The following is a 14,140-nucleotide window of genomic DNA, read 5'->3' on the forward strand; positions in this document are numbered from 1 at the left end:
CTTACCTGCTTTCACAGAGAAATTTGATGAAAAACATAGTTATGGATTGAACATGTGATGAATGACTTGTGGGGCGAGTGTCCCTTCCCCTGTTGAAATGGGCTGTTGGACTGGAGGACTCTGGTCTTTTCTTATAGTGAAAATAGCTTATTGTAATTATGCACTGTCGAGTGCAGCAGTTAAATACACTGAAGTATGGCAGGCCTCACAGCCTTTTGTTGAAAAGCTTAAACCAGCCCAGAGTCACAGGCCTTCCTATTTAACAAGCTAATTTCTGAGTGTTTCCAAGCCTAACATTAGCATAAAGACAAGCACATAATTGTTTGCCTTAAAAAGAAATCTAAAGCTTGAATATAATCAAGCTTTAGATTCCTCTAAAGGGACTTTTATCAAACCTGTTATTTACTCAGGCTGTAGTTTCCTTAGAGTTTTCATAGAAACTGATCAGGAGGGCTAGCTCTGTGGTCGGCATGAAGCTGGACACTCTGGTGACAGTGGCAGAGAAAAGGACATTAAAGAAACTGATGGACATTATGGACAATGCTGGGCATCCTCTGCACACGGCCATAAACAACCAGAAGAGTCTGTTCAGTGACAGGTTGCTTCTCCCCAAGACAAGAACTAACAGACTTAAAAACTCCTTTGTCCCACACGCCATCAAACTGTTTAACTCCTCTCTGGAGGGGAGAGGGAGGGGAAACAGGAGGACAAAGGAGGGGGGAACAACTAAGCTGTAGTGCCTCTGCACCTCACTGTACAATACCTTGTGCAATACTTTTTGTAAATAGTCAACAGTGCAATAGACTCAATACTTGAAATGTGCAATTCACTTGTATTTTTATTTTTTATTCCTATTTATTCTATTTATCCCCTTTGTATATTTTATTTATATTTGTCTCTGTATTTATATATGTGTGTGTGTGTGTGTGTGTGTGTGTGTGTGTGTGTGTGTGTGTATATATATATATATATAACAGTTCTGTAACTGTAACTTTGGTCGTTGCTGTGCTTTTTTTTGGAAGTCGAATTTCCCAGAGGAACCCACCCGAGGGATTAATAAAGTTCTATCTTATCTTATCTCTTATCTTATCTTAAAAAGGTTAACCGTTAATTGCAGTGCTTGGTTGTAATGACAAAGTTATCAACTGAAAGAAAAAATATGAATTCCCAGAAAGCTGATTGTGTTCACCCGAACGTTGCATTTTCAGTTATCTTAGAAAATAATAATGAATTCTTTTTAAAATAACCATTTTCATTCTACATTCTAGGGAATTGCGTACATTTACAATCTTTTCCCATAATGGCATGGAGACCATGGTGGTTGATGAGAAGCCTACAGGAAGTTAACGTTTTTAAATTGTACAAATGTTGTATTCATTTAGAGATAAATAGCTTTCTATTATATTGTATATTATGTTATACTTGTCACGGTCTGCGGAGACAGGCCGTGTGGTGGTGTGTGTGATGGACCCAGGTGCGTAAACAAGTGAGTAGACGGGAGTGAACTTAACAGAAAGCGAGCCTTTATTATGGCTGAAGACAAAGTGTACAAACACAACAGGGATAGCGTGACTAAACTAGACTATAACTAAACTGGGAAAACTAGTACTGTGACAAACTAAGAAGACTCAGAGACTATGGTGATAACTGCAAAGACCGACCGTGGGAACACAGACGACGGGACACAGACTGTATGAAACACAGAGACTAAACACACATGAGGGATGATCAGGGGAAGTGGCCACACATGGGATCACAGCTGACACACATGAACCTAAAGACAGGACAGGAGAAGTGAAACTAAATACACTGACATTGAATACAGACTTTCAAAGTAAAACAGGAAACATGGAGATTAGACATGACATGAACTAAACATAACCACGCAGACATGACTCATGACAGGTAGATGCACGAACCAGGGAGACTGAGTACAGGGGAAGATGACAGAAATGACAACATGAACTTGGCAACATAAGACACACAGACATGAAGGGCAAGGGAGACTTAACACAAGGGTAATATAATTACAAACGAGCTAGAATAACTTAATGAACCTAAACAAACAATAAACATCAAAATAGACTAAACACAAAACACTGGGTCGCACGACCCAGGACCATGACAATACTGTGTGATAGACATGTAACCTATCCAGTGTACATCACTGGCAGCTGGGATAGCCAGCACCATCCTGAATATCTCACAGGACTGTTTTCATGGTGTGAAACAGGGATCTCAGTATGATTTTCTGTCATTTATTAAAGATTTGCCAAAAAAAAGAGTTTAAACAGCTGAGAAGAATTCTGTGGCTATACTTGTGAAAGTTCCTCTTTATGTGAAGAAAGTAGAAGCTTTGAGAAAAGCTTAACTGGGATTTGACTGTTGGAGGTGAAAGAGCATCCGAAACTTTTGATTTACATGAACAATGGGAACCGGCAGAAAAATCTTCCCAGAAAAGCAGCTGTGGAGGTGGAGGAGTTAAAGCAGACAGGAGACATCTGACATTAAGCTGAGGGTTTGCTTGAGGCAGTGTAAAGTTGTCTGACTTGCCCTAAAGACAATAAAGATGCCGAGGTGTGAACATGAAAGCAATTTGTAAAATCTGAAAAGATATGTTTTGATGTGACACATTGTCAGAATGGAGCTTTAATTGAATATGTTTTTATTTTAAACGTCTCCCTGGTGTGAGAAAAGCAGGCCTCTATTAATTCTCCAGACTACTGTTTAAAAAGTCATTGTGTGGATTTCAGCAGTGAAATGTTTTTATATTTGAGGGAGGTTTCCAGATTATGCTAAAGAGATAACAACAGATCGCTTGTTGACATATTAACAAGCAACCTGTTGTGTGAATAATGCCGTCAGTAATGGGTCATGGTAGTGATCAGACACCAAAATAAAGCTATGGAAGTGTGAAGGAGGCACTTGTTTCTCAGACAGGGATGTTCTCTCTGGCTTAAAATGACTTGATCATCATGGATATGTTTGGCAAATATCTTTTTTTTTCTGTGTGATGTTTTGCTTATGTTGGAAAAAGGACTGAAGTCAACTGGATTTATGAAAAACTACATATGAAGAAATTACCAAGTTTGCAAGTATCTTTATGACTCTGTGTTATTGTACCTAAAGTATATTCAACCAGCCTATGAATATCTTGATAGCACTATTATGTTAAATTCATTGTAATTTCTGCTGCCCACTTGGTCACTCTTAAATAATAAACTTTTAATGTCAGTGAGACTTTCCCCTGGTAAATAAAGGATATATAAAAGTCCATTTACCCCAAACTGATAGCGGCTTCTATGTAACAGGAATGTTCTTTCCTGCTCAAAATTTCTTTTTTTTTCAGTGTGGAAAATACCGGAAGTCCTTTTTGGCACAACACCTGACTCTAATTAAAACCCTCCTGACGCAGGTGTGATCCTCCGCCACGCCAGAGGCCTCTCGCTGTTCTCTTTTACATGGCGCCACGATAAAGAATTAAATCGACCAGGTGGTAGCTTATTTTTATCAAACGGTACTCGTTAAAATGAAGGTACCGGAGGAGGAATCCATGAGTGACATTTTGAAGCGGCTGACGGGCGAGTCCGCGCTCCCTGTCTACTGCAACATCGAGAAGTTCAAACGAGGACGGGACAATTTATACTTCGTGGCCGAGGACTTCAGCCAAACTGTGAAAAAACGAGAGTTGGTCAACGCCAAGGAACGAATGAGAGTGAGTGTTTTAAAAAGTAACTCATAACCACAAATGAAGGACTGGTAGCAAACCCTTAGAAAGAGGGTCCTGGAGCCATTTTTCATCCACTGTGTTTTTTAATTTCAAGCCATTTTCACTGTGTTGAATAGAATATAGCCAAATTTGCCAAACTTTTTTTTTAAAAAACATTTTTAGAATTGCGGTCTGAGTTCATTAAATTAGCTTAAAATAAGCTACAAATATGCATCCACCTTTGGTCCTAGAGCCAAAAAACGGCCCATTGAAAACCATTATAAACGCTATTTTTCATTTCATTTTTCATAACTAAATGTAGTGCCATCGTCAAAGTGAGGGGGGCACTTTTGAGTCCAGGCCTTAAAATTTAATTTTTTTAGTTGTCCACCAGGTGGCGCCCTTCATATTTCAGCATTGAACGAACTCAAGCCAAAGATTCAGATTTTGAGCATGTCTTTCTGCTTTAAAAAGGGGGGGGGGAGTGGTGTTGTGTGTCACTATCAATGACCTTTATATTTTAAAAAAAAAAAAAAGTCTTTATGTCAAAAAAATAAAATAAATAAATAAAATAATAAAAAAAGACACACTTTTTTTTCAAAAGTATTTTGATGGCCAGACAGGCACACTCCAATGCAAACAAATTGAATATAAAAGCAAGAACTAAAAGCAAATTGGATTTTATTTTCCCCTTAAAAATCATTTTTTTAAATACAGCTGCGGTTGAATGACCTGGAAGTAGTCATTGATGGAAAGCTAAGATACCGCATTTCTAAATAGACGCGCATTGAGCAGAAAACGGAGATGCTTTCAGTTCACACTGTTAATGGATCACGTAGCGACACCAATTATCTGCAAATTGTGAGCGAAGAGGAGATCGATTGGAACAGCCATTGGAGGATTTCGACAAACTGGCGGACAATGACTAGGCTCCGGACGCTCCAGCTACAGGTCTGACTCGCCGTGTGCCAAAGTGCGCACAGAAACACTTTCGCTGTCCTGAGTACGAAAAGTGCTGACGTTGTCGTTTGAAAAAGTATTGTTACATTACCATTGAGTTTGGGAGTTACAACAAAAAATGATATTTTTGTGTGTGTGTGTGTGTGTGTGTGAGAAAACTTTATATGAATATTTCAGGGAGAAGTAGTTTTAAAAGTAATTTAAAGTGGGAAAAAATATAATATTATAGCACTTTTTATGGTGTGGTCGATTTTTGGCTCTAGGACCAAATAAGGATGTTTTTAAGGACCTTCCAAGGGTTAACTGCTCACTCAAGGAGGGAAGCTGTTAGCAACCTCACAGCTAACGATGCTAGCTGGAAAAATAGATGTTATTGTTCATTTTGGGAATAATTTGCTGCTAATTTCTCAAAATAGACTGACGACTTTATTGTCCAAGCAGAATTGCAAGTTTAATGTAAACATTTCGACTCTCAATAAAGTAATCCCCCCCCCCCCCCCCCCCCCTCCTTAATCTGTGCCACTCCGCCCTACAAGGAGTCCTCGGCTAATGTTTTACACAGAGCTGCACTACACCATTAAGGCACATTGTTTGGCGCTGAAGTTCGCTCGAAGGCCTGCATCTTGGGTTTTTTAGCAGCTGTGTATTAAGTGCTAAGCATGACCGCTTTATGAATGCATCCTGGCATTAAATGGTCTGAAATGGACTAATTTTCTTGGAAATGCAGTTCTCCTTCGTTGTTATATTAGAGATGTTGTTTTTGGATGTTTGAACAATATTATTAGAATAAATAATGATGATGATGATAATAATAGCGCTGATATTTGCATAAGTAGTCCTGCTGGGGTGCTGAAAGTTGCCTTTGTGTTTAATTAAAAACTACCTTTTTGTATTTCAAAATTGACAAGTCTGTATACAACTCAGTGCTGCTTACAATCAAATAAGTATGAATACTTTAGTTTAAACCGGGATTTGCTCCCACAGGGCTTAAATTTCTACAAGAGTATCAAATTGTGACAATCGCTCCTGCTTCAAATCCTACAGTTTTCAGTGTTTGCTAAAGCACTTCAGCCTCTCTTCGTTGCAGATCAGGAACTTGAATACCATGTTCTCTCGCTTGAAAAGGATGGTGCCACTGATGCGACCAGACCGAAAGCCCAGCAAAGTGGACACACTCAAAGCTGCCACAGAATACATTCGACTGCTGCTTGCAGTTTTGCAGGAAACTGAAAGTGTAAGTACTGCGCTCGGCAGGACTCTCTGAAATGACAAGTGTATTGTTTTCCAAGAGCAACACTACCACTTATTGTGAAATGTTGATCTGTGTTTTGTTTTCGTTTATTTTAGGATGATGGCAGTGGGACTGATTTCTTAAAGAATGCAATCGCCTACAGTCAGACTGAAGGCCTTGGTAGTGACTTTTGGCGAGTGGATGATGTAAGTGGTGTCTGTTTCTTCAGTAAAGGGACGCTGTTGTATCAACCTACTAATGGTGCTAATCCACATTCAGAATGTGCATACATCATTAAATGGAGCGTCACATACATACTAGTGCTTTGGCCTAAGTTCCTGCAGTTTAGTTTTGCATTTGCATGTCTGTTGGGTTGATTTCAGGTTAGTGCGTTAGCCATTAACGCCTATCCCCATTCTTTGCATTGAGAAACTCTTTGCTGAAAGTAAGCCTAACAGCTTCCAGATCATTTATTCTGGCCATATGGCAAGAAGGTCATCACTGCTTCAAGCACTGTCTATATGATCTGGTCAGAGAGCAAGGACAGCAAGCAGTGCTCTGCCCTTGAAGAAGAGACATCTGCCCAAGATGAAGAAACTTCCTCTCCAGAAGATGAGGGGACAATCTCCAAAGAGGCTGACTGCATCACCACTGAAGATGAGTACTAGCCAGTGTGTGAATCCTCTTCTTTGGGGGAGGATTGGGGTTTGGGGGCATGGAGGTGGAGGCCGAGCAGCTGATGGAAAAGAACATAGGAGCATTTTCTGAGACCGAGGAGCCGGTGACTGAGTGGATCCCTCATGAAAGGAAAACCATGTGGGTCCCACTACTGAAGAGAGACTGCTCTACAATCCAGTACCCACTGGTATCAAACCAGATGTCACCCTGTATGCAGTTCCCTGCACTAGCAGCCTGAGATCTACTTTTGACTTTTTTTTATAACAAAGGAGATCTTTTAGCTGCTGTGCACCCTTACAAACCTGCACGGGAGGCAAAGGTGTGAGGATTGGAGGATTATAGATGAAGTGGAGATGTGAGCCTGAACCAGAATGAAGCAATACGTAGCATGTTGGATGACAACACTGGAAGTTCTCAGGAAGTAAAAAAGGGAAAGGGGTTCAGACATTCAATAATTTCCCCCAGGGATCAATAAAGTATTCTGATTCAGACTCCAACTGACGGAGGAGCTCTGAGGACAACGTCTTTCCTTCGGGCACCTTGGCACTGAGGAACTCCTCAGATGAAAACTGGCACAGGGGAAACAACCCAGAGCTTCCTCCCCAGCTCCTCCAGATGCAACAGAGGAAGATTTTGTTGTCTGTCTTTGGCTTCACCAAAACTACCACATGCCAAAGCAACGGAGGAATGTGCTTCTTTTGACAGCAACACACAAGGAACCAGCAGTCAGTGATGGGGAATAGAGGATGCCTAGAAACAAGAAGCAATCCTGGACTACAATAGACACAAATACAGCTTAGATAACTTGGAGAGGATGTTGGCACCTCAAGTTGTTGAAGGAAAACTAGCTGCTGGCTCTTTCCTCCAATCTCCTGGATGTCTTGGGATATGATGCCTTTGTCCTGCCGGAAACAACTTCACTGAAGTGGGGGAGTGCTCTACAAATGAAGAGCGATCCTGGGAGAGCTGGGGCACATGCTGGTGACCTCAACAGCTGCAAGACACCCTTGTCCCTGATTCTCAGCCACTTCTGCCATTGATCCCAAGATACAGTAGTCTGAACAGGTGTGACCCACACCCCACCAATGAAATAAGAAGGTGCAAAAGGCGCACCTCCAGGATTGGAACAGCAGCCCCTTGCACCAGGTGTACAGGGTGGGCCATTTATATGGATACACTGTAATAAAATGGGAATGGTTGGTGATATTAAAGTCCTGTTTGTGGCACATTAGTATTTGTGAAGGGGGGGGCAAACTCCTCAAGACGGGTGGTGGCCATTTAGAAGTTGGCCGTTGAAACCAAGCACACCATTGTTTTTCTTGTGACATTACCAATAAGTTTGTGTCACATGGCCCTCTTCCTATGGGGGGAGGGGGAGTTGTATCCAAGGTGGCTGACTTCTAAATGGCCACCAATTTTATAGCCTTTTGTAGACTTAAACAAGGGGTGCCCGTTTTTGGCCACGAGCAAGCTGAGAGGGAGTTTTTATGTTTTTGCTTTGAGGTTGTCTTCCAGCTAGTGCAGTGGACAAACTGGTGTTTAAAGGGTTAAAAATGTAAAAAGTAATAACTCTTATATTTATGAAAAGAACTGAAGTTAGTTAAAAGCTTTATGCAGAAAGAAGGGTTTAAAATAAAAAAAACACATGAAAATAATAAAAATTACAGACCTTATCTGTTGGTTGGAAGGTTAGTGATTTTGAACAAACCCGGAGGGTTAATACATTTTTTTTTTTTTTTTCATAAAGCCGCAAGCAGCAATAAACCATTCATTCCTGAGCAAAACATAAAACTACATCAGCTCACTGTCAAAAGTATATAGATATTTATTACAAAATATTAGCATATTAAATGAAATTATATCTGTTAGTGGAGACTTTTCCAGTGTGTTAGGGTGAGCTATCGTATCCAACATGAAGTGCAGCTTTTCCAGGAAAGTGCTAAATGAACAGTCACACTTTTTACCATCTCATTTGATTGTTGTTCTGGTTTAGTTGGTCTTGCTTTACTACAGTTGACCAGTCACTGTTCCCAGAAATGAATGTTTTATCTAACTGTGCTCTTTCTCCCTGCCAGTTGCTGAGCATGTCAGAGGAACAAATTGATGATGGATTCATTTTACCCCCTGAACCGGTGACAGACGATGGAGAGATGACCAGACTGATGTTGCAGCACTGTGTGATGCCAACATACCAGTTCATCATCCAAGTAGCTCCTGATCAGCCTGCGGTAACTCATCAATGTACTTCATGTTTTCAGGGGTCGGTGTTCAGCCTGTCAGTCAAAAAGAGAGGGAACCTCAGTCTGGATTACTCATCTGATTTGAGGCTTACTACTTATGTTTTTTTTTTTTTGTTTGTTTGTTTGTTTGTTTTTAAGTGCAACAGTGCACACATCTGCAGGTCTATAGCTAAGATTAGAATTTTCAGTTGAGTCCCACGAGGCAAAACCAAGAACTCTGCTCATGCTAAAATGCAGCAGTGTGCTTGTTGACATGGTGACTCTGGTCACTTTTGACCCCATAGCCTGTACTCCGTCCTCCCTTGGGACACACAGTAGTGGGGTTAAAATAAAGACTAGTAGATAAGTGACGTGTGTGTGTGTGTGTGTGTGTGTGTCCCCTAATTTAAAAAAAAAAAAAAAAAATCTAAAAACGGCACATCTCTAAAATTGGCCAAATAAAAGCTCAACACATTACACTGGCATAATTTAACAACTAAGCCAGAATGCACAAGTGGTGTGTGTGTGTGTGTGTGGGGGGGGGGAACCAAGTACCGTATTTCCCGGACTACAAAGCGCACCTGAATATTAGCCGCACAAGCTAAAATCAGGGGAAAATCCTGTTTTGTACATACATTAGCCGCACCTGACCAAAAGCCGCAGGTGTTTCAATATTGACTTATCATATGTAAGAGAATATGCACAAAGCGAATTGTCAGGAAAGAGATGGCTGTTTGGAGACACACCCCTTTTATTAATATTTTGAAAAACAAGTTATGGGTACATATTTGCACATGTGCTGTGCTTCATAAATGAGTAACAAATGTAGTACATAACAGTAACCTACAGCACACCAGAAAAATAGATTCAGACTACCTTTTAGGCTCAGGTGCAGTGACACGGCTTTAACAAGAAGAAAAGTCAGTCATTCACCACCATCTTCCTGCGCACTAAAACCACCAAAGTCCTCTTCTCCAGTGTCGGATACGAACAGGCTCAGGATGGCTACGTCATCCACTCTCAGCTTCTTTCCTTCGTTGTCACTTTCAAAACCAAAGATAATCCTCATTGTCAGTCGAACACCCTCTGAAGGGCCGTGGCGGTGTCCTCCTCTTCATCATGCAGCAGTCCAGCCCTTCGAAATCCGTTGGTGATCGTGGATGTTTGCACACTTTCCCACGCTGTCAGAATCCACCGGTAGAGTTGGGCATAACTTGCTTTTCGCAAGTTTATCGCCGCTCGTCATCCACGACTCCCGCTGAACGCATAGCGCTACTTTGAAGTTTGTTTTTCGCGCTACTTGTACGGCACTGTTGCCTGGCGGATGGACATGTGACCAACATACCACTCTTGAACCCCGATCCTTCCGCCAGGCAACGTAGTGCCGTACAACAGCGGAACAAACAAAACAAATCGTCTTACGATATCACAAAAATCATGGACAATCTATAGAAAAGCCGCACCTGACTAAAAGCCGCAGGGTTCAAAGCTGGTGCAAAAAGTAGCGGCTTATAGCCCGACAATTACGGTACACAAAGTAAATCAGGGGTTTATTGTAATTTTTTTTCATTAATCAAGTTGCATACAGAATTGACCCTGATATATCAGTGACAGCTGGAGTAACCTTTCAGAAGGAAGATGGGCAATGTTTATGCAGTTCTTGGAAGACAAACCCTGCAAACAATAGGCAATCACATGTTTAATTCCACGAATGATCTGGCAGAAACATTCTTCAATTACAGCTGACAATCGGCGCACAGCATTTGATTGTCTTCTGAGTAGTGCCAACATCTGAAAGGTTCAAGCAGTCCTGCCAAGTGCCTGAGCATCTGATTGGATAATTTAGGTGAAGAGGTTTAGATAACGCCAGAGCGAGGGTTTTATCCCCGCACTTATGTCATTATGCTGTACACAGAACTATTGTGACAAGCAGACTTCAGTTTTCAGTGTTTGTGCATCAAATTATGAACATGTAATCCTCCTGGACTGTAAGAGTGAAAAATTGACTTTTATCCAGCAGAGGAAATGCTTAACATTGTAAGGACTTGAACATTAACTTTTTTTGTCTTCCAACAGATGTCTCAACCTTGCTAAGCAGTGTTTACAGCAGCTGATGTGGCCTGATATTGGACACCTGCCAGGTTTGTGTTTTGAACACTAATATTAAATCAGTTTACAGAAATGCAAGTGATGAAATGTTGGTGGGATCAGAATTTAATGATCAAGAATGTAATTGACTGCAGATCAAATCAAGTTAGTAAAGGCCCTGAATGATTAAATATCATTCTTGCTTTACTATTCTAAAAATATATGTGAAGTACAAAATTACTCAATGTGTACAAATGTTGCCCTCATGTGGTCTGAATGAGCATCTCAGAATGATTAAGGGTGTGAGTACTACTATATTCTAATGGGGCCTGATTTCATAGAATCTTTGTGTGTAATGATGTAATTGCCCTTAATTTCTTTTTTTCTTCTCTCAAAGCACTGGATGTGCATCACATAAAGTAGCCTATAGTTGAGTCTTTTTAAAAGTGTTGTTGCACTGCCCTCTGGTGGAGCGTTCCACTGTCTAATCTGTAGTTTCTGTTTCACCTCTGACCAGGGTACTAAAAATACCAGATTAGCTGCCGTTTGCATTGCCGATTTTTAGATTCCTGAATGTGAATTAAGGCTTCCTACAGAAACTTTTATTTAAATGGCTCGTAGTTTTAAGCAGACATTCTAGCCAACGCAACAGCTTCCTTTGAACACTCGTGCTTCTACAAGTGGTGTGACGCAGCGCCACACAGGAGTTATTCTCACATCACTGCTGTGAATAGAACTCCAAAAAGGATGTATTAGAACTGTTTAAGAATAGATGGATAATGTTGAATTAATCACTTTAGTCTACTAGAGAACTTTATTTCGTTGTTAAAACATGAAGATGTAAAGCATGTAGTATGTGCTTGTAGTGTCTTATCCTTCATATAACATAAATGATAAACAACGCTGATTAAACACATACATTTAAAGGGAATTTTAAGATTAAATGAACTAAAACAGTTAAGTGTTTGGGCTTCGTACTCTTTACATGTCCAAAGTTGACTATAACTCGAGTGACCTCGACCTGAAGGTCAGATGTCAACTTGAGAACAAGGTGTAGAGGCTGATGTTCACCACTGGCTGCTGCCAGGATTTTTATACATACTCCTCCATTTTCAGGGGATTAAAAGTAATTGGACTCCTGAAGTTCATAGGAAGGATAATGACATAATTATTTCAATGGTCAAGAGAACCAAATTTTCAAAATCATGAACGCACTCGAACAGGTAGACAGATCATTGTCAATCTACAGTCAAGAGACATGTTTGTGAATGTAAAGTCTCTATGTTCACAAACGATCCTGGTTTCACTCAAGAACAGGAAGCACAGGTTTGACTTTGCTAGGATACAACTGAAAGAGCCTGATCGTTGTACACATGAAACGAAAGTTAACTTGTAACAATTTGAGAGAAACGTGTCAGCATAAAGTCTATAAAACGTGTAGGTAATGTTTTTACATGGCTCATGTGTGGATGCCAGTGAAGCAGTCACTGATGACGTGAATGCTGATAGAAGCAGGGTGAAATGTGAAGCGTACAGACAGGACTCTAGTTTAACCCCCCCCCCGGCTTAACACCACAGCTTTACATGTTCACTCCATACAGACAAGTTCCTTATTTGGAGCACATTTCTACAAGACAGATAAGTTACCGTATATTATTATTATTATTATTATTTTTTTTTTTTGGGACCATAAGGCACATTAAGCGAAACAAAACAGTCAGATAAGTCAAACTTTAGTCAACTCATTCGTCTTGCTTCCTCCACTTCCGTGCCATTGATTCATTAATGTCTCGCAGCTGCTCTATTCCCATGTTCTACTGCGTGACTGAGTTTACACACATTATGGTAATATTATGTTGAAGCATGCTATGCATTATTCTGAGGCTCCTGACTACTGTGGCCGTAATGCTCTGACAATCTACAAAGCGGTGCGGCTTTGTAACTTAGCAAAGTCATACTAAAACATTTTGACAGATTTTTGAGCACAGTGTCCCACATAAAACCGGTTTGCAGTCAGTAAGCACAACCAGAATTCATAAGGCGCACTTTTGAGAACATCTTACCTTGGGCATGGGCGTCTGAGAGGTTCTGCCCTTGACTATCTCTGGTGTAGACCATGATATGGGCATAATGTGTCTGTTGTTGACCAGAGACTTTCTGAGTTGTGGAAACTTTTTTTTTTTTCTCTCTCTCCTCTTCGGGGTACTCGAAGGGCTGGTTATGTTAAAAACTGGGGGCTGTGTGAGCTTAATGTGGTGAGGCTTGGTATTCACACTCTGCTCCTAAATATGTTGAAAAAAAAAATGTGGGTGAATTGCTCGTTTACAGCGTTGAAAACAAAAACGTGCACAGAGCCGTGCATGAAATGAAGCCCCAAAGAATTTGTGTTGAATTGGTTATTATTGAATTACTCAAATTGTTGCAGCCTGAATAGGCAAACATGTTTCTAGTGATTGATAAATGGTATGAATACTTTAAGGAAACCAAGTTGTTGAGTGTTGTGATTTTTCTTTTTAGGGTCCTGTTGCTTTGAAGAAAAGGATTGTTTTGAAGAAAGCAGACTTTCATTTGTGGTGTTTTAACCTTTTGGGGTGTGTGTTTTTTTTTTTTTTTTTTTTTTTTTTTTTTTTTTTTTTTGTTTTTTTTTTTTTTTTTGTTGAAGTAAATGTTTTGATTCTCATTTTACAGATTGTATCCTTGGCAGCCTTAAAATGTAAAAGGAATTTTGTTTTTGTAATTTCACTTATGAAATTGTTTTCTGTGTAGGCCTATTAGAAGCCTGTTATATACAACACTTGTTGTAAGAGTCATGTAAATGTTAAACTCGTGTTAGTGTTCAAGAAGGTTTTCTTTGGGGGGGGAAAGACTTGTGCTGATTAACAGAATGAATTTGTCACACTGCTGTCACTTGTTAATGTTATTAAATACAAGTGGAAATGTGAAAAATTAAAGACTGTAGTTCTTTGTTTCCTTTTGTTTTGATTCAGCTTTAAATATAAAAAAAAAAAAACCCTTTGTTCAGATATTTATATTTTATAAACCCAGCAGTAGAAAATTTTAAAGCTTCATACACTTCAGTTCACTTATAAGGACAATTAAGGTTCAAAAGACCTGATGAATTCTGACCAGGTCCCTGCAGTTCAAGAGTAAAGAGGCTTTAAAGGTTTGAAAGCCTGTGTGGAAAGGCAACCCCCCCCATGATTGCTGCAAAAGATCTTTAGAAATATTTAGAGAAACTGATACTGTTCTGCTTTT

General features: G+C 40.1%; 1 protein-coding gene across 2 annotated transcripts; it reads left to right on the forward strand.

Annotated features, from left to right (window-relative positions):
* The first annotated feature begins 3,422 nt into the window (after window positions 1-3,422).
* Window positions 3,423-13,851, forward strand: figla (folliculogenesis specific bHLH transcription factor). 2 transcript variants are annotated; one of them, XM_085474515.1, is made up of 6 exons: window positions 3,423-3,715; window positions 5,757-5,903; window positions 6,017-6,106; window positions 8,654-8,806; window positions 10,874-10,938; window positions 13,403-13,851. In XM_085474515.1, the coding sequence occupies exons 1-5, from the start codon at window positions 3,530-3,532 to the stop codon at window positions 10,889-10,891; spliced, it is 594 nt and encodes a 197-aa protein (XP_085330641.1). In that variant the 5' UTR covers window positions 3,423-3,529; the 3' UTR covers window positions 10,892-10,938; window positions 13,403-13,851. The 2 variants fall into 2 exon arrangements, with proteins under 2 accessions (XP_085330641.1, XP_085330642.1); XM_085474516.1 differs by lacking the exon at window positions 3,423-3,715 and adding an exon at window positions 4,429-4,660.
* The last annotated feature ends 289 nt before the right edge of the window (window positions 13,852-14,140 follow it).

This window comes from Copadichromis virginalis, linkage group LG12 (genome assembly GCF_057382275.1).
Source record: "Copadichromis virginalis isolate Kocher_CV1m ecotype Utaka linkage group LG12, C_Virginalis_male_GT1.1, whole genome shotgun sequence".
NCBI classification, from domain to species: domain Eukaryota; kingdom Metazoa; phylum Chordata; class Actinopteri; order Cichliformes; family Cichlidae; genus Copadichromis; species Copadichromis virginalis.

Bases quoted from the DNA above. Each gene is read 5' to 3' on its own strand.
- figla (XM_085474515.1), top strand. From the start codon at position 3,530: ATGAAGGTACCGGAGGAGGAATCCATGAGTGACATTTTGAAGCGGCTG. The intron at 3,716-5,756 runs GTGAGTGTTTTA...TCTTCGTTGCAG, and splicing joins ACGCCAAGGAACGAATGAGA to ATCAGGAACTTGAATACCAT. The intron at 6,107-8,653 runs GTAAGTGGTGTC...TCTCCCTGCCAG, and splicing joins ACTTTTGGCGAGTGGATGAT to TTGCTGAGCATGTCAGAGGA.